Source organism: Terrapene carolina, unplaced genomic scaffold (genome assembly GCF_002925995.2).
Source record: "Terrapene carolina triunguis isolate 2854851 unplaced genomic scaffold, T_m_triunguis-2.0 Scaffold62, whole genome shotgun sequence".
NCBI classification, from domain to species: Eukaryota; Metazoa; Chordata; order Testudines; family Emydidae; genus Terrapene; species Terrapene triunguis.
The window spans coordinates 53,402,866-53,428,080 of record NW_020664413.1 but is presented as its reverse complement, the minus strand read 5'-3'; the positions used below and the strand labels follow the sequence as shown (position 1 = coordinate 53,428,080).

At 41.7% G+C, this 25,215-nt stretch overlaps 1 protein-coding gene across 4 annotated transcripts in view; it reads right to left on the bottom strand.

Annotated features, from left to right (window-relative positions):
* CCDC150 (coiled-coil domain containing 150) overlaps positions 1–25,215 on the bottom strand; it is a 44,630-nt gene that overhangs the window by 5,880 nt on the left and 13,535 nt on the right. For 3 of the 4 annotated variants that reach the window (XM_026647639.1, XM_026647642.1, XM_026647640.1), the window contains 15 exons: positions 22,281–22,324; positions 21,050–21,142; positions 18,734–18,841; positions 17,158–17,282; positions 16,716–16,893; positions 16,170–16,238; positions 15,332–15,424; positions 13,363–13,446; positions 11,535–11,642; positions 11,366–11,428; positions 6,620–6,748; positions 4,468–4,637; positions 2,535–2,628; positions 1,508–1,677; positions 497–623 (listed from right to left, as the gene is read on the bottom strand). In XM_026647639.1, coding sequence (XP_026503424.1) covers positions 497–623; positions 1,508–1,677; positions 2,535–2,628; positions 4,468–4,637; positions 6,620–6,748; positions 11,366–11,428; positions 11,535–11,642; positions 13,363–13,446; positions 15,332–15,424; positions 16,170–16,238; positions 16,716–16,893; positions 17,158–17,282; positions 18,734–18,841; positions 21,050–21,142; positions 22,281–22,324 — 1,655 coding nt within the window. The remainder of the gene's footprint in view (positions 1–496; positions 624–1,507; positions 1,678–2,534; positions 2,629–4,467; positions 4,638–6,619; positions 6,749–11,365; positions 11,429–11,534; positions 11,643–13,362; positions 13,447–15,331; positions 15,425–16,169; positions 16,239–16,715; positions 16,894–17,157; positions 17,283–18,733; positions 18,842–21,049; positions 21,143–22,280; positions 22,325–25,215) is intronic. The other variant, XM_026647641.1, reaches the window with a different exon arrangement.

The following is a 25,215-nucleotide window of genomic DNA, read 5'->3' as shown; positions in this document are numbered from 1 at the left end:
AATACTTCTATGGTCAGAGGACACAGCTTATAGAAAGAATATAGCCCACGACAGACCAAAGAGGCAGAGATCACTGTTTTACTGCCTCTTCTCTTCCATATACCGTGTTTTTATGACAAGGATTTTGTAGTAATTGGAGGCTGCTATCAAACATCATACAACCTTCAAACTATAGCCTTTTGGTTCTTCCTGGAAACCATGTTCTAATTAATCTTTGGTTTATTCAATAGACCCTAGAGGGGAATACAGTTAGGTTTGCACAAAAAACAAAAGGGGAGGGACAGACATGATAAATACATCACTAACTATGCTACAGCTGCTAGAGCATCACTTTGTCCACTGCAGGCCAAACTCTATGTTGCTACCAAATGATACTGCAACACAAAAGGGGGACAAGAAGTGTCATGGATCCCTTTTGTTTTCTTATTGTTGTTAAGCAGAGATCGTCTCGGGACACTGAGCATGGAAAGAATCTTGCAATTCTGCCCCTCCTCACCTCAGCAGATTCCCTGTGACCTGCTTTCCTCATAGCCTCTCGCTCGGTCTGAAACTGCTTCTTCAAGGACTCCAAGCGTTCGGAATACAGCCTTTCTTCCATTGTGGCTTCTTCAATTAGCTGCTCCCTTTCAGGAAAGAAGGAAAACACAAGCTATAGGAAATAAACCATACTGAGTGAATTCATAAACACTGCAAGTGGGAAGACCTGGCCACAAAAAGAAAACAGCAGGAAAAAGTGATGATCCAAAAAATATTTCCTCTGCTTGGGCGGGCCTCATTTTGCCACATTATGTGCACCATGAAGATTTGACTTAGCTTTTGAAGCATGGGCATCCAGGAGGCCAGCTCAATCTGTTCATCCAACTGCATGTTCAGCACATTTCTTTCCTCAACAACAGCTCCCAAATAGCAATACAAGACAGATTCTCCTTGCCTGAGGGAGGCTTTTCCCTCAGAGCCAGCAGGTGGCTGCTCTAGGCCAGCCTGCAGAGTTCTCCCAGGAGAATGAGGCGGACTGCTCCAGCTCATAGCGTTCCTCATCTCTAAGGAAATCATGAAGGATTCCATCAGCAAGCAGCCTGCAGTTCCCAGGAGGCAGACTCCTTCCCCGCCCCCATCCCTTGCTGGCAGTACAGGAACAATAGCTATATTGCAAGGCTGTCAGTGGCAAGTGCTGCCAGCCACGCAGGCATGTCACTCACTCAAACAGCAGTATAGTGCTCCTGCATTCTGGGCTGTGCCGCACATACAGCCCAGAGGAAAGACTGGGCTCCATTTGCAGCCTTCCAACACTGCAGAGGAGCCTGGAGAAGTCACTGCATCAGCAGGCAAATAGCTCGTTCATGTGGCTTTGCACCAGTCCATCAATCCACCAAGCTGCTGGCTCAACAGCAACACCAGGGAGATTGTTGCTGCAACTGACAAAAGGATGGAAAGGGCCACAAGCTCTGCAGTTAGAAATGGAAAAGCAAAGTGTTCCTCGGCCACAGCACCTTGCACTTGTTCTTACCTGCAGGCCATCAATTGCTGATGCTCAATTTCTTTCCTGTCCAATTCTTCCTGAGTATGTATCACCTTGCTCTGCAGGGTACTATTGGCCTGCAGAGCTTGTTCCAAACTCAAAGCAAGCTTCTTATTGTCTACTCTAGCGACTTCTAGTGCTTTACAAAGTGGGTCCACCTCAGGGGTAAAGAGAGATTTTTTTTATTTAGTTGAATGAAAAGAACTTGTATAAACACTCCTTCCCTCACCACCTCCCCAGTAAGAACAGAAGGGATCTTTTTCCCAATCAGTGTCAGTTCGCTGGACTAGAATTCTGGCCACCAGTTGCCCACAATTGATAGTCATTAAGCAGAGGCTGCTAACACACCATTTGTATTTGCCAGAGGGAAGTCCTCAGACTCAATTTCAGAAGACCAAGCATCACATCCTGCTTTCCATCAAGGCTTCGCAAGACAGCAAACTTCCTTCCAAATGAAGGCTTTCCATGGTAGGCATAACCATGACTGACACTAATAACGGCCCTGTCTACGTTAAGGGCAAAATTGTCTTTAAGTGTTAGAATTGTGTTTTAAAACCTATTTTGTTTTAACTTTCTCCTGGTATAGACATGGCCCAAGAGATGCCTCCAATGCCTCCAGCAAAAAAACAGAAGACTAGACTAAATATTTCTAAGTTTAAACACAAGCAGCAATGCCCCCCACCCCCACCCCCAAAAAAAGAGAGGTAAAGAGGAGAATGTGAAGAACAAAATAAAGATATTAATGAGAAGGAAATGCACATTTCAGAAATATTTGTCCACATTCTCTGTTCCCATTTGAAGACAGTTGGAAGTTTACATCTCTCAAGGCATCTCTGGATGGAGTAAAACTTCCTTTCTATAATCTCCAGAAAATGATCTACCCCAATGTTTACAGATTTTGCCTTGTAAGTTTCCCAGCAGGTACTCCCCCACATTCCATCTTCCAAAAAAGCAGGATGGTTCAGTACCACAGAACTAATCAAACCTGTTACCATTGGAAAAACTTGGTCTCTACCTGACTATTGTGCTGAGTTTCTATGACAACCAGTTTGGCCTGGTACTGTTCCAATTCTACCTCTAACCTCTGGATTTTTTGTTGATTCTGGGTCCTGCAAACAAACGGAGTTAGAGAATAAAGAATCGATCAAGGGGCATGGTTAACAGCAAAGCTATCTATGCATTCCTTTGCCCTGTAGAGCAGAGATCATATCACAGTTCAGTTTTCTACCTTCAAAGTATTTGGTTTGGACTAGAACTGAATTTTAATTTGTCAATCTTCTCTCTCAACCCCCAATTTCTTCCCCTTCTTATGCACACCATGAGATTATGAATTGGCTTCAGCCACTGATATCATACCACTTGGTGTATTCCCAAGCAGCATGTAAAGGTAGGCCAAATGACACTAATGTTAGCTAACTGGTATAGCCATAGGTCTAGGCATCCAAGATCAGTTTTAATTTTATAGCATCATCGAATTCCCAGCACTATGATTTGCTGTGCAGCAATGTACAGTCATCTCCCATTCATGAAAATCTGCGACACAGGGATTGCTGGCCTATAGTATCATGACTGGCACTATATACATGGCTGACAGGAGTTGCCTGCCCATAAATACCATTGTACATGTGGCTGACATGCTTCACTGACTCACATCACAACTGTAATTACATGTTCTGCCAACTCATTAATCTGAAACTTTCTTTTACAATTAACACACAGTCAACAAACATAAAGAGGAAAGTGCTGCAAATTCTCAGATATCTTTGACCTGTGAGATTTTGGGCCAGGATGTTAACTGGTTCAAACTAGAATAAAAATCTCAAAAAAATACAGAATAAATTCTGTCCACACAGGAAATGGAGTAGTCTTTCCATGTGCTAATCAAGGTAGATCAGAGACAAAAATACAGTTAATGTGTTATTTACATTTACACTACAATCTCCTCTCTGCTAGATGCCTACATAAGTTCCTATAGGGATTAATAATCAGATATTGGCTTTATAATAACAGAGCACTTCCTCTAAAATTTCAAGAATCAACAGTTACCCTGCAATTTGTCTTACTTTGTGTAGTATGTGCGCCCTGAAATTTGCAGAGATACTCAAGGAGTTATGCCTCAGTGGGGAAAAATGTTATATGTTAAGGCAGGGATCGGCAACCTTTGGCGCGAGGCCCATCAGGCAAGCCCCTGGTGGGCCGGGCCGGTTTGTTTACCTGCCACGTCTGCAGGTTCAGCCGATCGCAACTCCCACTGGCCGCGATTCATCGCTCTAGGCCAATGGGGGCTGCAGGAAGCAGCGCGGGCCAAGGGATGTGCAGGCCGCCCTTCCCGCAGCCCCCATTGGCCTGGAGCGGTGAACCGTGGCCAGTAGGAGCTGCGATCGGTCAAACCTGCGGACGCAGCAGGTAAACAAACTGGCCCGGCCTGCCAGGGGCTTACCCTGATGGGCCGCATGCCAAAGGTTGCCGATCCCTGAGTTAACGGTATTAAAACAGTCTGTAAAAGGTTTTTGGATGTTGACTCCCACTATTCCCAGTTATAAATCCCTACACATGATTGACTTCTGGAGATATTTTTATGAAGTAAGTGCAGTGTGCCTGTTGCACAAGAATGATAGGTAGGTTAACAGAGAAGGCAGTGTATTCTCAACTACAACCCTTACACAACTGGTCATATGTACCTGAGGGGCAAATCAGCTGGTGCTTCACCACTGCTATGACTCCATTCTCCCAATATTGCAGAAAAAAACTAACTGCAGGGACTATAAAAACAAACTGGGTTCCCACCTTATCTGGTCCTATATAGTCTGCTTACTTACCAAAAGGCAGATAATGGTCTTGAGCCCTAGGGAAAGAGCTAGTGATCAAGCCATTCCCTGGCCTGGCTTGTTTAGTTTTTCACTACATTGCAGATACGGAGAGTCAGAGAGAGTTTCAAGCACAGTTACCTGTCTTTTCTGAGCCCTGTGATCTCAGAATCCTTGCGCCCCAGCTCAGTTTGCACCTTCTCCAGAGCTGCCTGCATCCTGCTGTGAGAAGCCAGCACATTCTCCAGCACAGCTGTCACCTTGTCGTTATCCTCCTTTGCCTCCTCTAGCTGGCGCTTTAAGTTTGCCATCTAAAATACAAGAAAACAGGCAGAGGGGGGAAATTGGTTAACTTCCAATAAAGACTACTTTGATCATACTCTTTATATAAATCATAAGTAGGCTACACCCCTGCAGGCTTAGGGAAGATTGGTCTTGTCTTTGTTGTATTAATTAAAAAATGGGCCAAAGGTGTTAATATAACCCAGTCACTGTCCAACATTAAACAGTTTTAAACAAGGTTTGGGGTTTGGTATATAGCGATTTCAGCCTGCTTAGTACCATGGCGCAAACACAATTAAAAATCCTTTTAGCCTTTTATTAAAGATAAAGAAAAGAAGGAAACACAGTTAAACACTTTTCAAATAAAAAGTATCAAATAAGGCTTTCATTTCAACAACATCCCTTGTTTCCTTTCCCTTTAGTTAAGAGGTTTTTTTTAGAAAGAAAAAAACCCTTGTCTGATGGTATTAAAGATGGTAATAATTGTCCTTTTGGGGAAAAGAAAAGTAGTAAGTAGAGATGGGTATGAGCAGTTCTTCTTCTTGTTGTTATTAAAGTCCATTTCCACTACCTAAAAGATAAAACAAGACAAACACACACACAGAGAGAGAAAAGAACAGCAAAGATAGAAAATGAAGTTTCTGTCTCTGGTGTTGACTTTCACTTGCAACTTCATTGCTGGAAAAACACAGGCACAGTACCTGGTCTTATTCACTCCGAGACCTAGCAAACTTGTACCAGCATCAAGGGCATTGCATATTTTGGAGGGCATTGCATTTAGCTGCCTCTTTCTGGTCACAGGCTTACCACTACGTTACAAAATATAATCTTGGCCAGCTAAGCCAGAGTTTTATTAGACAGAAGGAAAAAGGAGGGGGGGATAGGAAAGAAGCCATAAGGCAGGGAAGGAAAAGCTCGTACTTTTGGGCGGGGTGGGGAGACGAAGTCTCACATCCCAAGTGGTATTCGGGATTCTGCTGGAGCCAGTGGCAGTGTTACCTGGCTCCCTCTCTTTGGCCTGGTCAGGACATCTCTCAGGATGACCGAGTCCCAAGAGACAGTGAGAGTGGCAGCCAGTAGCCAGTTTTTCTCTCTAAAGTCACTTTCTTAAGGCCTCCAAAAAGGAGTGGTTAATGGACTAATTCAGTCTGTCTCCCTTTTGTACCTTTTCCCATCAACGTTTGTTATGATTTGTGACATCTTATGAACTTTCACTTACTATTTAAAGTTTACCTCACAATTAGGGTAAATTTGTAGGCCCAATTATCAGAACATCTCCTTCAGCCTGTATTTGAAGGTGTGCTGGGAGGAGAAAAGTTCTCCAGAATTCCTCTCCATTTCCCGCCCACCCTTTGGTGTAATCATCAGAGGAACCTGTCATTCTGGCTAAGGAGGGACAGCCCTAACCCCTCCAACTTTACCAACACTGGTTAAACATGCTGCCTCTGTGGCATTCAGTTCCCATCAGCATAGGGCACGAGAGTGGAATACGAACTCTAATAGCATGTTGCGGTACTGTCCACTATGAAGTCCACATTGACTATGTTGCATCTGCCAGACTCTGTTTTGCACCCTTATTCAAAGGTTTAGGGTCCAACATTAAATAAGTGTTACATTTACATAAGTGTTAACTCCACTGATTTCAAGGTAACTCCTGACTCACACTGATGTAAGAGGAGAATCAGGTCCCAATTGCTGATACAGAACTTTCTAAGTAAATATTAACCCCTGGTTACCACCTGTATGTTGCTGGCATCAACTGCCTACTTTATCAATGACCATCAGTTGAATGCTGCATAATACTGCAAAACATCATACAGGATTGTACAGCACCTTGAGACTCAGGAGTCAGTATTCTACACACATTCCAGAACCAGTATTGGAGCACAGTTGTCCATGTAGACATCAACAAGCTAATAAGACTTATGTTGAAGTTTAAATTTGCTGTGCTGGAATCTGAGCCAGACTATATCAGATTTATCTCCTTTAAAGAAAAATCCTGTTTCCTTGCCTTTTGCTTCTCCCTCTCTTCCATGGCTTCCATGTGCCCCTTAATTTTCTGACTCTCTCGCAATGCCTCATCGCGGGACTTGATTGCCATAGAAAATTCTTCTTCTTTGTGTTCAAAGGTGGTCTGTGCCTTTGCAAAGAGACAGAGGAAGAGGGTGAATTTTAGTTTTCCAAATCAAAGGAATTGGTTCTAATAGTTTACAATTTAAGGTGGTGGAGGGACTTTACCAGCGAAATGGTCCAGATGTCCTGAAATCTAGACACCTTGATTCGGTATTTAGAACAAGAGATTTTATTTTTCAAAACAAGCATTATAAAGAAACTGCCACCCCTCATCCAGCCTCGGTGAGGGAGATAATGAGATGGAACTGGAAACTCCAACCCCAGTAGGGGCTGCAGTACTTTCCTTCAGGGGCATTAAACCTCTTTTTGACTTTATGAAACAAAGATCCAATATTTCCCTCAGAATCCAAGCTTTAAAATAAATTAAACATGAGTAGCAGTAAAACAAGCATATGTGTTTTCTCCTGAATCTATTGATAGGATTTATTTCCTTGGTTTTATTTTTAGAGAATAGTCTTCTAGTTTAATGGATTTTTAAAAATTTGTTACAATGTACAGAGTCATGGGTGCTCGCTTTATTGATAGTCATTACGGTTTCTCACTGCAGATCATCCATAGTTCAAGCATTTCCTCATCTGAGTGCACGTTACTGTTTAATTGTTACATTTATTATCATTAGAGATCTGCAATATTTTATATAACCTCTGACAAAATTAAAATCAGATGAAATAAGAAATTCAGACTAAGCAAGAAAATAGCTGCTGCTCACTAATCTCCCAATAAACACAATCCTTATAAGCCACAGTTTGTAACAGAGAGGAAAGAGGGACAAGTCAATTGTTTGCAAAATCCAAAGGCCACTTTAAACACAAATAACTGACATTTCATGAGACTCCTCTGGATACTGCCAGCCATAACTATAGCTCTAGGCATAGGAACAAGTATCTGGGTATACCACTTCTTTTAATATTAAAAGAGAACACAAAATAGGTAATTCAAAAAGATATGGCAGAAAAGAAGAGATTTTTTTTTTTAGCCAAACTCCTGACATATTGTCCAAAAAATGGAAACCAGAATAAGCCAGTTACTATTTTTTATTCCAAAAATATAACTTTTAATGACGTCCTCTGGGTATCAGGTACACAATATTCTCCAATCTCTGCTTCCCAAGGGAAAAAAAAAACTTTAAAACTAAAATACTTTTGGCTTTCTCAAAATCAAAGGTGATCTACTTTGTGTCACCCAGGGTAACTCAAAGTTTGTTTCTACCTGTTCCTTGAAACTTCCACTTGTAAATCAAGTTCAAAGCTTCTCAGCTGGGTTACTGAGATACCATTTAGAACACAGAGGGCTTCCTTTGTCCCAATCCCATTATAAACCAAACCTGATTGTCTTCCAACAAACTAAATATATAGCATCAGTCGGAAGGTGGTCTGGCCTTTTTACATCAACAATTCAGATAGGACCATAACTACATTACCTCAAGTCTAGAGTCAGAAAGAATTTCAGTCTGAAAACTTTGTCTTCTAAGTGGACTTCATTAACTGAGCCTGCACCTTTCTATACAAGAAGCTCCCAAAGACACCTGTAGTTGGTATTTTCCAGTATTTCCTAATTTTTGCTAACAATTTAATTATTAGTGCCCCAGAAACTGCCTTAAGTTTCTATCGTATAGTTCAGAGGTGCCCAACCTTATTACCCAGGAGGGCCACGTAAACCTAGGCACAAACTTGTATGGGCCAAACAGATTCTAGATATTTTAATAAGATTTAAAGTCACCTGTACTGATTTATATTTTAAGTTCAGCTTCTTTTGTGTGTATTTAGATAAACTGTTTCTATGTGCAGTATTATCTATTTATACACTTGTGTAAACTAAAATGATGTGCACATGATGACAAAATGCTAATGAATCTGCCATTAGTAGATTGTATTGAAACATGCCATGGGCTTTATGAAATGCTCTGGTAGGCCATAGGCTGGACACCCCAGCTAGTTTGTTTCAAAGTCTTCACTCACCATCAGGAAATCTTCTTCACTAAGTTCTGCAGACCATTCAGCTTTCAATAGCCTTGGAGCGAGGATGTCTATTTTACCCTCCAATCTTTCCTCCATGGTCTTAATAGCATTTAACAAAGTCCTCAGAGAGATTCTAGGACAGTCACCACATTCAGAAGCAGACTTCCTTGAATGTAGACCCGGCATGAAATGAACCCGGTGTGAAGGGCAATGGACAGTAGAAGCATGCGATCCAAAGCCTGCAGCTCCCTCTCCCAAACCACCCATATCTGACCTAATGTAATGAACACTGGGCTTCTGCTGCCAGGGCCTCTCTGAAGATTTTCTTCTTTTTGGTGGCATTGTTGCTACAAAACAAATCAATCAGTCCAAGTAGACAGAAATGGATGGGAGGAGGGAAAAAGGAAGAAATAAAGAAAACCAGAAGAGCGCACAGTAAGGTAACAAACTACCCCCAAAATGTCTATCCCACTGAAGACACAACAGAGGCCACACTCACAGATACTGCATCTTATCCCTGCACTGCATTACTTTATAAAGACCTTGTAAGCCATTTTAAAGCATCATTTACTATTTCTGATTAATTTGAGGGGGTTTTTCAGTTTTCTTTCCCAATACTTTGCAAGACCAAATTTTCCACAGCAACTTATCTGGGGAAGCTAAATATGTGTGGTTTCCCTTCATATCTTATTAGCACTGAGACATCACTGCTCACCAGTACAGCATTAGAACTATATGCAATGTCACTATGCCTTTCCCCTTCTGATCATGTTATATACTGTGACCTCACCAAGCAGAATGTAACAGCTCACCATCTGGAACTTAATCTTGCGTCATGTGAGGCAGAACATTCTAAGGGTTCTATTCATGATTCTGCCAATCTCTTGCTGTGAGACCTTTCTGTGTCTCCATTTTCCCCCTATCTGTAGAATGGAGATAACTTAATATTATCTTTGTAAATTGCTTTCCCAAAGTTTAAGGGCATTCGGATAGTGGATTTTGCTTTATTTTGGTGTGAATCTATGGCTCCCATTACCACAATGTCAGACTGTCTCACAATCTTTAAAGTATCTGTTAGAGCTAGTTGGGAATTGCTTGATGAAATATTTTGTCAAAAAATTCCAATTTGTCAAAAGTGAAACTTTTTGCAGGAAAGGGTTAAGTTAGATGAATTTTTCAAATTAGTTTTTGAAAAAAAATTTGAAAATTCTGGTTTTCAAGTTCAAAACAACTTTTGATTTTCTAAACATTTGAGTGCCCCAAACCACATTTTTGTTGTTGGATTTTTGGTTTGCGAAAATTTGAGCTAGTCATCCCAATTCAGGATGGGAAAACATTTGTTTGCAAACACTTTTCTGCCCAGCTCCAGTATTTATCCCCCCTGACATCCCTGTGAGGTAGGGCAGCATTATTATAGGTATGACGACTAGATGACTTATTTGCCCATGGGAGTAAGTGGTAGGGCAGGGAATTGAACCAAGGCCTACTGCGCTACAGGATCCCATCCTAATCACTGCTGCATCCTGCCTCTCTAATCTGAAGTGCAAACTAGCGTGGCACATACTATTTGCATATCCTACAACTTGAGCATTTTCCTTCACCATTCTAGGAGCAATCTATCCCAACAGAACACACTTTAAGGCAGTTACTATAAACTGTAATTTTCTTTAAGAATCTAAAGGATTTCCTTCTCTGACCAAGAACTTGTTGGTGTCACTAGGCATAGCTACCAGGTAACTCGGGGGAGTGGAAGGCCATAAGTGCCGATGAAACTCCCTTGCTCTGGGTCTAAGTGAACCACAGAACTCCATCTTGTGAACTTTCACCTACTTCTATGCTAACTGCTTACATGCTGTAGCAGAAAATGTGATGGTCAGCTTTTCTAGCAGACAGCTGCAGTTTCGCTCACAAATACAGTAGAGATAAGGACGGGGGAAGGGGGAGGGAGAAGCCTCTACGTCTTAGCCTGCGAAGGCCGAAGATTAGCAGACGAATGGGAAATGTTCTAATAAGCCACAATGTGTGTCTGCTGTACTTGCTCGGGCAGGGAGGGGTAGTGGGGGAGAAACAGACAAAGCCTGCACAGAAACAGCTTGGAATATAAAAGGGGAAACTTGCTTATATGTGCTGCGCTTGATTTGAGACATGTTGGTCTCCTAGTGCCTATTCAGAGCTCTTGAATAAACTTGGATTGCTTCTCCACCTCGGTGTGTTCATTGGTGCAAAGCACACCGGACAACAAACCCCGCTGTTGCCCCCCTTGGGCCCTTTGGGCCAGCAACAAACTAATTTGCAATATTAAACTGGCACTCACAGACTTCTGTTTCTTCTCAGACATCCAAACAAGACTAGCAGAAAACATGGCCTAGTGCACCTAATAAAACATGCAAGCTTGGTACCTCTGCCCAGCGCAACATAACCCCTGTTTGTGCTGTTCCTAACAAGACTGAATAAGTGATCTAGATCAGATTAGCCTGAACATTCACAGCATTCTTCCTTTTTCCCCTCCCAGAAAAGCAACCAAATAATCTGTGACAATTTATACTCTCTACTGTGAGCCAGGAGTAGAAAGACATGAAAATTCCTACAATCCCACCGATTTGGCAAGTTCCAGCCCTAAACACACACATAACATTTGCAGGAAAACAGCCTTGTTGTTTTGGTACCTGCTTCAGCTGAGCTTCCATCCTTTGCATGTTAATCTTGACAGAGCCAAGTTCTACATTCACCTGTAATTTATAATAATAAAAGTTAGTATTAAGCGCTTGATGTTCTTGAGGGGAGCAGTTTGACTCCAACGCTGAGAAGTGAAGAATCCTCTGAGTTTGATTGTACCTGAGTATATTTGGTCTCCAAGGCTGTATTCAGCTTGCGAAGGTGGCTATTCTCTGAATGTGCATCTGCAAGAGATTGCAGTTCTTCCTCCAGCTGCTGTACTTTGGTCTAAAGGAAAAAGCAGAGACGCAGTCAGCATACATCTCAATGAACCTATTTAGTAAGTGAAGAGAAGGAATGCGCTTGAGACAGCCAGAGAAGCAGAGAGCGAGAGAGTGTTTGTAAAACTAAAAGAAATTAACACTGAGCAAAGTCTCAGAATATGAGGAGCAGCAGGAGAGTCATTTCACTTTATCTTCACATAAAGGCAAAATTAAAACAGGATGAATCATTTTACTATAAAGCTCAGTATAGTGTCTTGGCTCCTCACCTATGACTATCATCAGTACATTTAGGAGTAATTCTAGCTCACACACTTACCTCTCCAAAGTAGCTCAGAAGATTAAGAAAAGAAATGGCTTCTTCAATAAGCTTGCAGGCTCAGCTTGGGGAGCTAATGCGCAAACACTGCACAGCTTCGCGATAGCTCTCTGCTACTTGGTTAGAGACTATTGTGCTCCTGTGTGGTCAAAAACTCTCCCCACACAAAGCTAGTTGATGTACAATTGAATCTAATGATGAGACTAACAACAGGAACCATGAGAGCACAAAACATAAGTGGATACTAGTCTCCTAACATCAGGCCTCCTAATATACCTCCTCCTAACATCAGGCCTTATATTGCAGGAAAGAACCTCCTTGACACAATCCAGGAGATACAACTGCCACTTTTCAAAGATATATAGATAGATAGATATATAGGAGGTGCCTTGCCACCAACTCATCCAATAAAAGACCAATATGGACTTTGTTACCAACCATCTCATCACATTGTGGCAAGCAGAATGGGAACAAGCTACTCCCCCTGTAATAAACTCCTTCCTCATCACTCAGTGCTTTACAAGAGACTCCTGGCCTCGAGTTGCCATGCTGTCTCTGGTGCAGACTCAACCATTTCAGATGTGGAGTGGTGAGATGTGCAGCAAATGACCACCCCTGGGGACTCAGGAACAGCCCTCTGTGTAGCTGCAGTGAGGTTGAGAAAACTGCACACCTACTGAATAGCTGCTCATCTCGTGCTGGTCTATCAAGACTTTAAAGCCTCCACAGTAATCACCAGATGTAGTGACACTACACAAACATGCAGCTGTCTCACCATGTAAATAGCCACCATTCTCTCCACTGGTCTCTTCTAGGCTGTTTTTTTCACAAGCACCCCAAAATCCATCCACCCCTTTCCCAAATTCTAAGGCACCATCTGCAACTCAGAAATGAAAATATCTCGCTTTCATCATCCCCTTCTATTGTGCACTTACTTTAATTTTCTTTATCTATATTTATAACCATGCTGTCTGTTCCCTTCTTATTTTACCCCTTGGAATAACCTGCTTATCTAAGACACTCCAAACTCCCAGGCTCTCTTTGACAAGGGTTTCTTAACATGCATGTTGCTTTAGAATGCCCCCCTTTCCTTCCTCATTACTCAATGATTTTCATACATCCAGTGACTTGTTTACCCGGAATCCTATAGCTGTAATAAGTGAGGCATCTCAACCCAGTCTTTTACCTAAAGGCAATAAATGGTCTGACTAGGATCAAAGACCGTTTTAAATCCCAAACTACTTAAAAATATCTGGCAGCTGTTGCACAAATGACATCTGCAGAAGGAAATACAAGAACTTCTTTTCAACTGTAATAGTGAAGGTGTGGTTAAATAATCCTGGATCAGCTGGGCAGCAGGATTTCTTCCTGCTCTGAACAAACTGAAATAAAGGCAAAAATCAGGTACCTGAAGCTTTCCTTTGTCGTAGGCCAGTTTATTCTTACTGTCCGTCAGCTCTGCTAGAACCTGTTCGACCTGCTGTTGAGCATACTGGGAAAACAAGAGCAGAGGTCACGCTCTCCTAGGAAAAACAAGCCAAAATGGACTTGGGCTTCAGCATCTTGTCTCTCCCTGAGGTTTAGCCCTTTTCCCCTTCAAGTTTTAGCACTACCTTTGTCCTCCTGTTTTGTCCAGATTTTCATTTAAAAATGAACAAGAGTTCTCACCAAGTGAAACAGAGCAGCAGAAAGATGTAGTCGTACCACATTGGTACTAAGCCACGCCAGCCTATAGGAAGAAGCAGGCACACACTGGTTCTCAACCATCTAGACCAGGGGTCGGCAACCTTTCAGAAGTGATGTGCCGAGTCTTCATTTATTCACTCTAATGTAAGGTTTCGCGTGACAGTAATACATTTTAACGTTTTTAGAAGGTCTCTTTCTATAAGTCTATAATATATAACTAAACTATTGTATGTAAAGTAAGTAAGGTTTTTAAAATGTTTAAGAAGCTTCATTTAAAATTAAATTAAAATGCAGAGCCCCCCAGACCGACGGCCAAGGCCCGGGCAGTGTGAGTGCCACTGAAAATCAGCTCGTGTGCCGCCTTTGGCACGCGTGCCATAGGTTGCCTATCCCTGATCTAGACCAATCCCTGGATCATAGAGCCTAACCTCAAGCACAGGCAGCAAGAAAGTGAATGGCAGAAGAACCTGTCCTCTGGCAAGAGGGAAAGGCGGAGAAAAGGAATTGGCAAAGGACAGAGAGAGTGGGGAAGGCAAGGGTCATAGGCAAAAAAATGGTTCAGAGTGAGAGCAGGTACCAGAAGGAACAAAGAATTGGAAAATTATGGAGATGAACTATTTTTAAGCTTCAGAACATTTTGTTGATTCATACCCTATGAGTGACTAATTATTGTGAAGCTAATTTTGTGTGTGGAGGGGAGATGGTAAATAAACTGTCCCTTATTATATTTTAACTTTAAAGAACTTAACTATCTTATAATTAATTTTGATCACCACATGACAGACATTCATAAGCTGTTTCAGCTGAATTTTCTCTAGCTTCCTGATTTGAGGACCTATTTACAATGAAGTTTTTCTGAAAGTCTCTCACGCTGACACAATTAGCATAGACAGTTTTTACTACCACGAGATCTGGACCTGCTCCGTACAGTTGGAGGACACAGTGGTAAAAACTCCGCAGCTGGTCTGCACTAACACTTCCACTGTTTCTAGCACTGGTCAAGTTTCAGTGCTACAGCAATAGTGAGAGAGGATAGAAAAAAAGACGGCAGAAATGACATCTCAAAGTACCAACAGAAGTGTTAACTGACTTGTAGCTGGCTATCTTCTATCTTACAGTGTATGCAGGCTAAAGTCCCACCTACACTACATAATGGAACAGAATACCCATGGGAAAATCCCTGATATAGTTGTACTTCAGGACCCCATGGGTACATACTCGGGGTGGTTAGTCTGTGTCACTGCTTGCCACTGCCCATGCTATCCCGGCTACACAGCTATTTTTAGCACTCTAGCCCGAGGAGCACTAGCACAGGTACATCCACACAAGTTTGGAATCACACCCCTAACTCCAAGTGTAGCCATAGCATAAGTGGTCCCTTCAGCTAGTCATAAATTCCCTCCCACACAGCATGAACATTTTTCACTCTTTAACAAATTCAAATGGAAACCTGAAAACAAAATTAACATGTAGCCGTTATTTTATTCTTTTGTCTCCCCTCTCTCACGTTCCATTAGTTTGGAAACTAGACACAGAAATATCATGTGATCAGGATAACTATTTCAGATTGTAGCTTGACTCCTAGCATAGTCACTCACCAGTCAGGACACTAGGGTTACCTACCTATTTTAGAACAAACTGAAGGCGAGAGTACACAGGCCAACAAAAGCTGACTGAAAATCTCAGGTTACCTGCTGGTGTTCCAGTGCCGCCAAGCGATCCATTAGCCTCTTGTTCTCCCTCTCCAGATTCTGCAGTGTGGATCTCATAGCACCCATTTCTAGCTTCAAAACAAAAGACATGATTGGAATTGGATTTTTCCTTAAGTGTCTTAGATACAATATAAATCAATGGACCAAATTTCAACCCCAAGTGTGTGAATTATTCACAGGCCCTCCTACCCAGAGCTACTTGCTTTTACCTTCCCTTCAGCACTAGTGATTCAGCCTTCCCCAAAAAGTTAACCTGTCAGGTAAGCTCAGCAGTAACTATGCTGCAAACACACTGAAGTATACATCACAAATCCAACCTTTAATTTCTCCAAGCTATGCAGGTTTGAGAAAGCTACACAGAAAATAAGTACATATGGCCTCAAAATTCAGTGGGGGCTGAAAATGCTGTTGAGGTGGTGCATTCAACCCCTAAGGAACAGTTAGTCTCGTGTGACCATCAACCTCCAGCAATGGTGGAAGCTGTATTGTAGATGTGAGTCTAACCACAGATTATATAGCTGTAAAAACAACTGAGTTCTGTCTCACCACAGCTACAATCATTGCTATAGTCAAAAGAGTTGCACCAATGGTAAATTATGGCTGTAAAGTTTGCTAAAGCAGATGCAATCCTGCAGTCCAGTCCAGAGATTCAGGTCTCCCTTCCAATCCATCTGCATCACTAACATCAGTGCTAAAGAAAACTCTCACCTCCCTGTCACAGGTTCAGTTAAGATAACACTGTTTGTACTATGGATACCAACCCAAAAGAAGGGATAGAATAAGAAGTCAGAGTGAAGCCATGCGTACTTGGTAGTACCTTGTTCCCAGTTAGTTCCACTTCCAGTTTGTTCTTCTCCTGTGTTACGTCACTTGCTGTTTTCTTCATCTGCAATAAGGAATTAAAATAAAGTCACTTTTAAAATCAGCCAAAAAGCGACTCTACTAGATCCACCCTAGAGATCCATTAATACTTCCAACAGAGAGATGGAGCACTTCATCTCAGACAGAAGGGTCACAAGACCAACCCTGAAATTAGAAACAAGGCACTTTCCTCATTTCCCTTCCCTGACAGGGCAAGGCAACATCATAACTGTTACATTGCAATCTACTCTCTTATGTCCATCCACTACTAGACATATCACCAATGCTGTCTGCCATGACACTAAAGCATTAGAATGGGAGGAGGCCAAAGCTTATGTTCCAACCCATCTTTCCACATTTGCAGAGAATATGAGACTATACTACTTCACCATGGGACCAATACTGGGGAGGATGGGAATTTTAGCAAAGTAGATGCAAATGTCTTCTACTATGATATACTTTTATTTTAAAGGTGTAAGAGACTGTAAAATATCCATTGTACCTCTTGCTGAAGACTCTCCTTCTCCATTAGTAGAGATCCTCTCTCTTTCAGTGCTGTCTCCAGTTCACCTCGTAGTCTAGCAATAGTAGACTCCAGGAGCAGCTTCTGTGTGGTTGTCATCTCCTCGGCGAGGCATGCTTTTTGTCTGCAGCCAGCATGCTCCGTGTGCAAGGCCTCCCTGTGTAAGTGAGACAGGAAACAGCTGAGTTGGAGTTCTATACCTCTGTCGTGAACAGAAAATGGATTTTACGTTATATACCAGACATGCTTATTGGTACCTGTTTTAGTGTGTTCAAAAGTCCCGATTAAGTGTCAGCCAGCAGGAAATAAGTAGAGCCTGTAGGAGGCTTGGAGAGATACAGGGCCCAGGACACACCAAAGATGGCTAGTACACAAGGGAGAAGAGATCAAAGGATAAAGATTTAGAATATTCCTCACTCACAGCTCTTTTTGAAGTTGGGCTTTTTCGTTCTGCATGCTTTGCAGCTCTCCTATAATGTTGGCACGTGCAGCATCCAGCAGCAAGTCTTGTTCCAGCAGTTTCTGAGTCATCCTCTCCTGTTCTGCCTAAAGACGGAAAGGAAATGTCAGTGTGAAAACTCAAAGGATTATGGAAAAGTCTTCAGCAAAAAAAAAGACTGGTAGAGGGCACAAAGCTATTATTTATACCAAAGTGTTCTCTCCTGGTCAGTTCGGGGATTTCTGTATCCTCTCTTAGTACAGGACAGTATAACACTACTCACGCCAATTTTTCAACATCTTTCTTGAAATGTGGACGCCAGAACTGGACACAGTATTCCTGTAGAGATTGCACCAGTGCCAAATACGGAGGTAGTATAATCTCTCTATTCCTGCTTGATATCCCCCTGTTTATACATCCAAGGATTGCATGAGCGCATGGCCATAGCATTACACCAGGAGCTGATGTTCAGCTGATTAGCCACCACGACCCTCACATCTCTTTTAGAGTCACTGCTTTCCAGGATACAGTCCCCCATCCTGCAACTATGACTTATATTTTGTTCCTAGAAGACCTTACATTTGGCTGTATGGAAACACATTGTCTGCTTGTGCCCTGTTTAGCCTCTATTATTTACCACTCCCCCACTCTGTGTGTCATCAGCAATCTTTATCAGCAATGATTTTCTGTTTTCTTCCAGGTCATGCATAAAAATATTAAATAATGTAAATGTTTGGTGGTGTTTTTGGCCCTGCGCAAAATACCCTTCTAAGCAATGCAAGAGAGCATAAACACTCCTTTTTTTTTGTTTGTTTGTTTTTTTTAATTTAAAAATCTGTACTTGCTATTTAAAGGGTATCCAACCATAAACTGGAATTTCTTTAGTCAATTAAAAAAATCATCAATCTGATGATGTCTCTTTTAAATAAATACTTGCTAGACACATCAAACCAAAATAGTGAAGTCCTTAATCTTTGAGAAATGAATCAAGTCCCAGAAGATTGCTATCAGTCTAAGTTTTGAATTCTCTGTTCCAAGGGAAGAATGCTCTATGCCATTCTCTGATGACACCAACTGGCTGACAGAAAAATAGTTATAGATGCCAGAGTGAGCAGGGGCTAGTTCTGCACTGAAGAGAAGGCCGGAACTGTGTGGAGCAAGGAGAAAAGAAGAAAGAATAAATTCCAGAAGGTGATCCATATTAGAATGAGTGACCTGGGGAAAGATGGGATCTAGTCAATTAAACACACTCCTGGGTACCAAACTGTGCACTGATTCTAGTTTCACATTAATTTTCATTTTATCAAGGATATTACCTGTCATTTGAGCAGGAGGAGGATGGAGAATTATAACATGGTTTTACATTTTATTGGGGTTTGATACCAAGTGTTCAAAACCAGCTATGTCAAGCTGACTACAATTCGGAGTCTTATTCCATACAATATTTTACTGGATGTAACTGGTTTATTGAACTTTTCCCCTCATCTATTCTTCCTGGTCTGTGAGCCACAGATGCTTCACATTGGCTATGCTACTAGCCTAATTGTGAACTGCATACCTTAAGCATGGCCTGATGATCTGAAATGAGTTTAGCATTCTCCATGGAAACGCTTCGAAGTGTAGCACTCAGTTCTGAGCATTGTTGGGTCAACTGGTCATTAATGGCCTACAGAGGGGAAAACACACACGTTTTATTTCAAACTTTCTACAGTAGAAATAAAAACACTTAAAAACCTATCAATTTCTTTTATCTTTCCTCTACCCCCATCATCTTGCAGTTTTGAAGGTCAGTCTGACCTTTGCTATAACCAGGTCCTCTGAGAAAAGTGTTCAGATAACACCAGTTTTCAGTGGAAGGGTCACAAAGTGTGCTGCTGTAAGACTGGCACAAACCAGTATCAGCAAAGCTAATGGTACTGAAGCTCTACCCTGATTCACTCAATGACACTTAGTATTTGAAGTAGCACGAGGCAAGAACAAAGGACCAGATTCCATTCCATAGTCTAAAAAATACATTGTCTAGAACCAGTCCCTGCAGGACTGTCTAGATGCTGGTTGCCCTTTGCCTTTCTCCAGGAAGGGAAAGATGGCCTTGTGACAAAAATACAGGACTGGAAATCAGGAGATCCAGGTATTAGAACATAAGAACGGCCGTACTGGGTCAGACCAAAGGTCCATCTAGCCCAGTATCCTGTCTAGCGACAGTGGCCAATGCCAGGTGCCCCAGAGGGAGTGGACCAACAGGCAATGATCAAGTGATCTCTCTCCTGCCATCCATCTCCATCCTCTGACAAACAGAGGCTAGGGACACCATTCCTTACCCATCCTGGCTAATAGCCATTAATGGACTTAACCACCATGAATTTATCCAGTTCTCTTTTAAACCCTGTTATAGTCCTAGACTTCACAACCTCCTCCGGTAAGGAGTTCCACAAGTTGACTGTGCGCTGCGTGAAGAAGAACTTCCTTGTATTTGTTTTAAACCTGCTGCCTATTAATTTCATTTGGTGACCCCTAGTTCTTGTATTATGGGAATAAGTAAATAACTTTTCCTTATCCACTTTCTCCACATCACTCATGATTTTATATACCTCTATCATATCCCCTCTTAGTCTCCTCTTTTCCAAGCTGAAGAGTCCTAGCCTCTTTAATCTCTCCTCATATGGGACCCGTTCCAAACCCCTAATCATTTTAGTTGCCCTTTTCTGAATCTTTTCTAGTGCCAGTATATCTTTTTTTAGATGGGGAGACCACATCTGTACGCAGTATTCGAGATGTGGGCGTACCATCGATTTATATAAGGGCAATAATATATTCTCAGTCTTATTCTCTATCCCCTTTTTAATGATCCCTAACATCCTGTTTGCTTTTTTGACCGCCTCTGCACACTGCGCGGACATCTTCAGAGAACTATCCACGATGACTCCAAGATCTTTTTCCTGATTTGTTGTAGCTAAATTAGCCCCCATCATATTGTATGTATAGTTGGGGTTATTTTTTCCAATGTGCATTACTTTACATTTATCCACATTAAATTTCATTTGCCATTTTGTTGCCCAATCACTTAGTTTTGTGAGTGATTATTCTCAGCTCTGTGATAAAATTATTACAGAATGCTTTTTTGTAAGGGACATCTCTTTACAATTTACACTACGGCAGTGCTGCAGAAATGCCAAGACTCTAAAGACCCATTCACTTCACTGGAGAGCTGCTGCTAAACAGAAAAACTGTTGTACAGGATGGAAGTGAGGGAGAGCATTAGATAGCCAAAAACTCCAAACATTTTGCAGCACATCTTGTTTTTACTAAAGCAGCAATTAAGTGTCTTTCATAGATTCTAAGGCCAGCAGGGACCATTATAATCATCTTGTCTCCTGCCTAACACAGGCCATAATAACACATCCAGTAAATCCTGCATAAAGCCAATAAGTTGTGTTTGAGCAATCACATCTCTCTTAGAAAGCTATCTAGTCTTGATTTAAAGCCTTCAAGTAATGGAGAATCAGCCCTAATATACCTTTTCAATATGTAGAAATTGCGCCTTCTTAGAAGTCTAAGTATATCCATAAAAGAAGCCACAAGAATGGAAGCCTATGTTAGAATCGTGGTTAAATCAGAGACCATAAACTAAAGCGAATATTTTGGGATTTCAAATTGCAACATCAAGAAACTAAGTCATCATATTTAACATCTGTATCTGAAGCCTTTTCATTGTCACCAGCTCAGCAAGCAGACTGTGCAGCTTTCATTGTGTAGCTTTACCCCAGACCAGGGAGGCATACCAAGATGTGAGAATCACACTCAATTAGTCATTGCAGATCCTGTCCCCCATATTTTAGCTCCGTGATATGGTAAGAGATGCTACTTTCATTACCTGTACTTTCTCTGCTGTCTCTCGCAGAGCTGTTATTTCAGATCGCAGTTGCACATTTTCCTCATGTTCTTTGCTGAAAGACAGCTGTGCATTCTAAAGGGAAGAATCAAACAGAATTTCTCCATGAGAAAAGGTTAAAACAGACACTGTGTATTTCATCATACAGCCAAGAATTTCAGGGCATTTCACATTTGTCTCTCACCTTTTGTTTAACAGAGCTGGTTAGCCTGTAACAGTGCTACCTAAGCACCTGCAGATGCCAGACTGGGCTCCATTAATATAAATTTCCTTGCCAATTATAGCCAAGATTATGAGACTCCAGTTAGCCTTTTCTGCATGTGTATTTTCCTTATTTGGATAGTAAAGCACAACCTCATATCAATTCAAAACACCTATTTGCCTTTACTGTCAGTGATCTTGGCATCATCTTTGACCCTAAACTCTCCTCCTGCCACAAATCCTACATCTGCTCATCTATCACCACTGCTGCAGCACTGCTTGTATATACCAAGCCTTGACATCACTAAAACCTTTTTACTTTCAAGCACAGCTTTGGGCTGCATAGACACAGACTGCATACAGACTGTAAGCTCATTGGGGGCAGTGACTATTTGTTGTATTTGTACAGTGCCAAGCACAAGGAGGTCTTGTTACATCACTCAGGCTCCTACACACTACCACAATACACAAAATAAATAATAATGGATTAGAAAGTAAATAGCTTCTTTCTATGACCCTGTTGCAGCCACACTTGGAATTTTGCATTCAACTTTGGACTCTTCACTGATAGGAGCCCTTCCCCATAGTAGTAAATACCTCCAAAAATCAAAGACAAACCTAGATTAGGCACATAACTTGTGACATTAATCCCTGTTTTGCTAACTGTTTAGTAGCCTTTAAGGGCTTGTTTTACACAGGGAATTCAGAAAAATTAATCCGAACTAACTAAAAAGTGTGAATTTAAAATGGATTAGTTGAACCACATTAAGCCCGTGTAGACGTTCTTATTCAGAATTAGAGTGGCCTTAATTTTATTTAGCCTTGAGTCTGAGTGGCATTTGTTCACATAAAAAAGACGCTATCCAATCTCACCCACATAACAGTCCCTGAACATGAGAGGAATAACAGAGGGTCTGCAGGTCAGGACTGAGGTACAGTGGTATTTTGCTTCTTACATTAGAAAAAGGAGAAAAATCAACCCTTTCCCCCTCAACAGTTGTTTACAACTTACTTTTGCTTCTTCACTGAGTTGGGAAATGATGCAGTTTCTGGAACCTAAGGCAGAGCAAAATCAAAACAAAGCCATGAAACTATATGGTTGTAAATCAAAATGTCCCCTTTTTAATTAAAGTGGCTTGCTTAGGTAACTGAATATGGAACAAATGTGCAAGATTTCCATGAACATGCTGCTCTGTCTGATAACACTTTTATTGATGGATCTAACCTTTCAGCAGGATCACTGTAGACCACATCCTTCCTTCCTGTTAATCACAGGCAAGACTACTACTATTTTTTTTTTTTTTTTATTTAAAGAGGAAAGCACACAATTGTACCTCTCACTTATGCATGCAATTACTGTGATTGCACACGCATCCTGGGTAACTGTGCTCATAACCTGAATTTTGTGGCAATTGTACACACAGATTATGTGCAATACCATATATGTTTTTGTGTCTAAAACCTCAGGCCCCTAGTTTAAAAACACACATGGTACAAAAAGAATGTACTTGTGTTGGTCTGAATGAATTATCTGTATACCATGCCTCTTCCAGTTCTGCACTGCTTCTGAATGAGATATTGACAAAGGTGAAGAGGACAAGAGATACACGAATGAAAAGGATATAAAAATGAAGCCAATCAAAGATTCTTGGTTACAACATCCAAAGTACATTCTGGAAAGGTCAGTCAAAAGATATTTCAAATAACAAAGGAAGAAAGCCTTAAGAAGGATAAGTTCACTTTCTGCATGAATCTCTCCCTCAGAAGTAAGCAAACTTCCTTTGGGGAAGCTAAAGAAAAAAAATTAAATGAAAAATGCCATTTCATTTCTTCCTAATTCAATCTGTGGGGAAGGGATCAAAGTACATGGTGACAAGCTAAGTTCCCTCTAAGCTGCATGGCCACACGGCTGCCTATTAAGCACTGCATAGGTGCTCAGGGCTCCGGCGGGGAGAGATGCCTCTCTCCATTGTAGCCCCAGGGAGCACCAATGCACCCCAAACCTCTCAGGCCCAGCTCCACCCCGGAGCCTGCACCCCCAGACGGAGCCCTCACATCCCAACCCTCTGCCCCAGCCCTGGCCCTCTCCCACACACCGAATTCCTTGGCCCCACCCCGCTGTGTCACACATCACCTCCATATTGGTGCACATAACAAAATTCATTCTGCATGTGGGTGGGAAAAATTAAAGGGAACATTGGTGACAAGTACGGGATTTTAATCCTTTAGTGAACACTAGAAATTCACTAAATTTCAGCCCAAATTTGGCACTTGGGTAACAGATGGATTTTTGTTTGGGGGGGGGGGGAAGGGAACTGTTCTGTGTTTGTACAGGAAGAGAGCTCTCTCCCACCCGCCCACCCAATCCTACTATAACAGGGTGCCAAGATTCTCCTGTTTTCATACCCTCCTAGTGGGTGCTGGAACCCTTAAGCAAGCTGCAAGTTAATTATTGCTGTCTCGAGGCAGATATGGCTCATTACATTTCATCCTGAATATAAAGGAAGCGGGAGTGGCTCTCTGGCAGAAGAAACTAGAATCTGGAACAGACAGGTCTTGAGGGAAGGAACCCTAGGAAGAACGCTTAGGCAATATTGAGGATTTTCCGGGGGTGGGGGGCAGGGATTTTATTTTTTGTTTTATTTTTAAAGAAAAAAGCAGATCCCAGGAGGAGTGATCCTTTCATTCTGCAAGTGTGTAACTTTTGTTTGGAATTGGGTGGATTCCACCGGCTTACTTCACTGAAGCAGGGATTCCTGATCAGATCAACTAAACTTTCATTCACTGACATCTTTGTTCTGAGAGGCTGCTGTGTTCCCATTAAATCCCTCCCCTGCATCACAGTGCTTCTCACAGCATCTCCCAAATTATCTAAAGGAAAAGTGGTCAGGGAACTTTTCATGCTGTGCTATCTTACACCCCTACCCATAGCTCCAAAAGACCGAGTCATTAGCAACCAGCATAATAACCAAATATCAGTTCAAGAATTAAGTCCCATGATTACTCACTAGCTCAAATCTTCTCTGAAAGAGACTCGCATTGATGAAATCCGTTAAGAAAATTGCTATCATTCTATTCCCTTCTCCCTATTATTACTGCAGCCACTTTCCTCCAGCTAGGAAAAGGTTCAGGAGCTTCAGATAAAACCCAAGAGAAGTCTCTTCAAGAGTTCATCACTTCATAACCAGCAGTCCTCCAATTAGCCAATATAGCTGTATCCTATCAGGAGAACCCTACTAGCTTTGAAATGATGGACCTCAGTCACTCAAGCCTCTACTGTCTGGTAGGGAAGGCGTTGTAAGGCTAACAAATCAGAATCATAGAAATGTAGGACTGGAAGGGACCTTGATAGATCATTTAGTCCGGTCCCCAGCACTGAGGCAGGACTAAGTATTATCTAGACCATCCCGGACAAGTATTTGTCTAACCTGTTCTTAAAAGCCTCCAATGACAGATTCCACAACCTTCCTCTGTAATTCGTTCTAGTGCTTAACTACCTTTACAGTTAGGAAGTTTTTCCTAATGTCTAATCTAAATCTCCCTTACTGCAAGTTAAGCCCAGTACTTCTTGTCCTGTCCACTGTAGTTAAGGAGAACAATTTCTCACCCTCTTCTTTGTAACAACCTTTTATATACTTGAAGACTTCTCGTACCCGCCCCCCCCCCCGAGTCTTTTTTCCCCCAGACTAAACAAACACAGTTTTTTAAATCTTTCCTCATAAGTCATGTTTTCTAGACTTTTAATCATTTTTGTTGCTCTCCTCTGGACTTTCTCCAAATTGTCCACATCTTTCCTAATGTGTGGTGCCCAGACCTGGACACAGCACTCCAGATGAGGCCTTATCAGTGCTGAGTAGAGTGGAAGAATTACTCCTCGTGTCTTGCTTAAAACACTCCTGTTAATACATCCCAGAATGATGTTCGCTTTTTTTTTTTTTTTTTTTTTT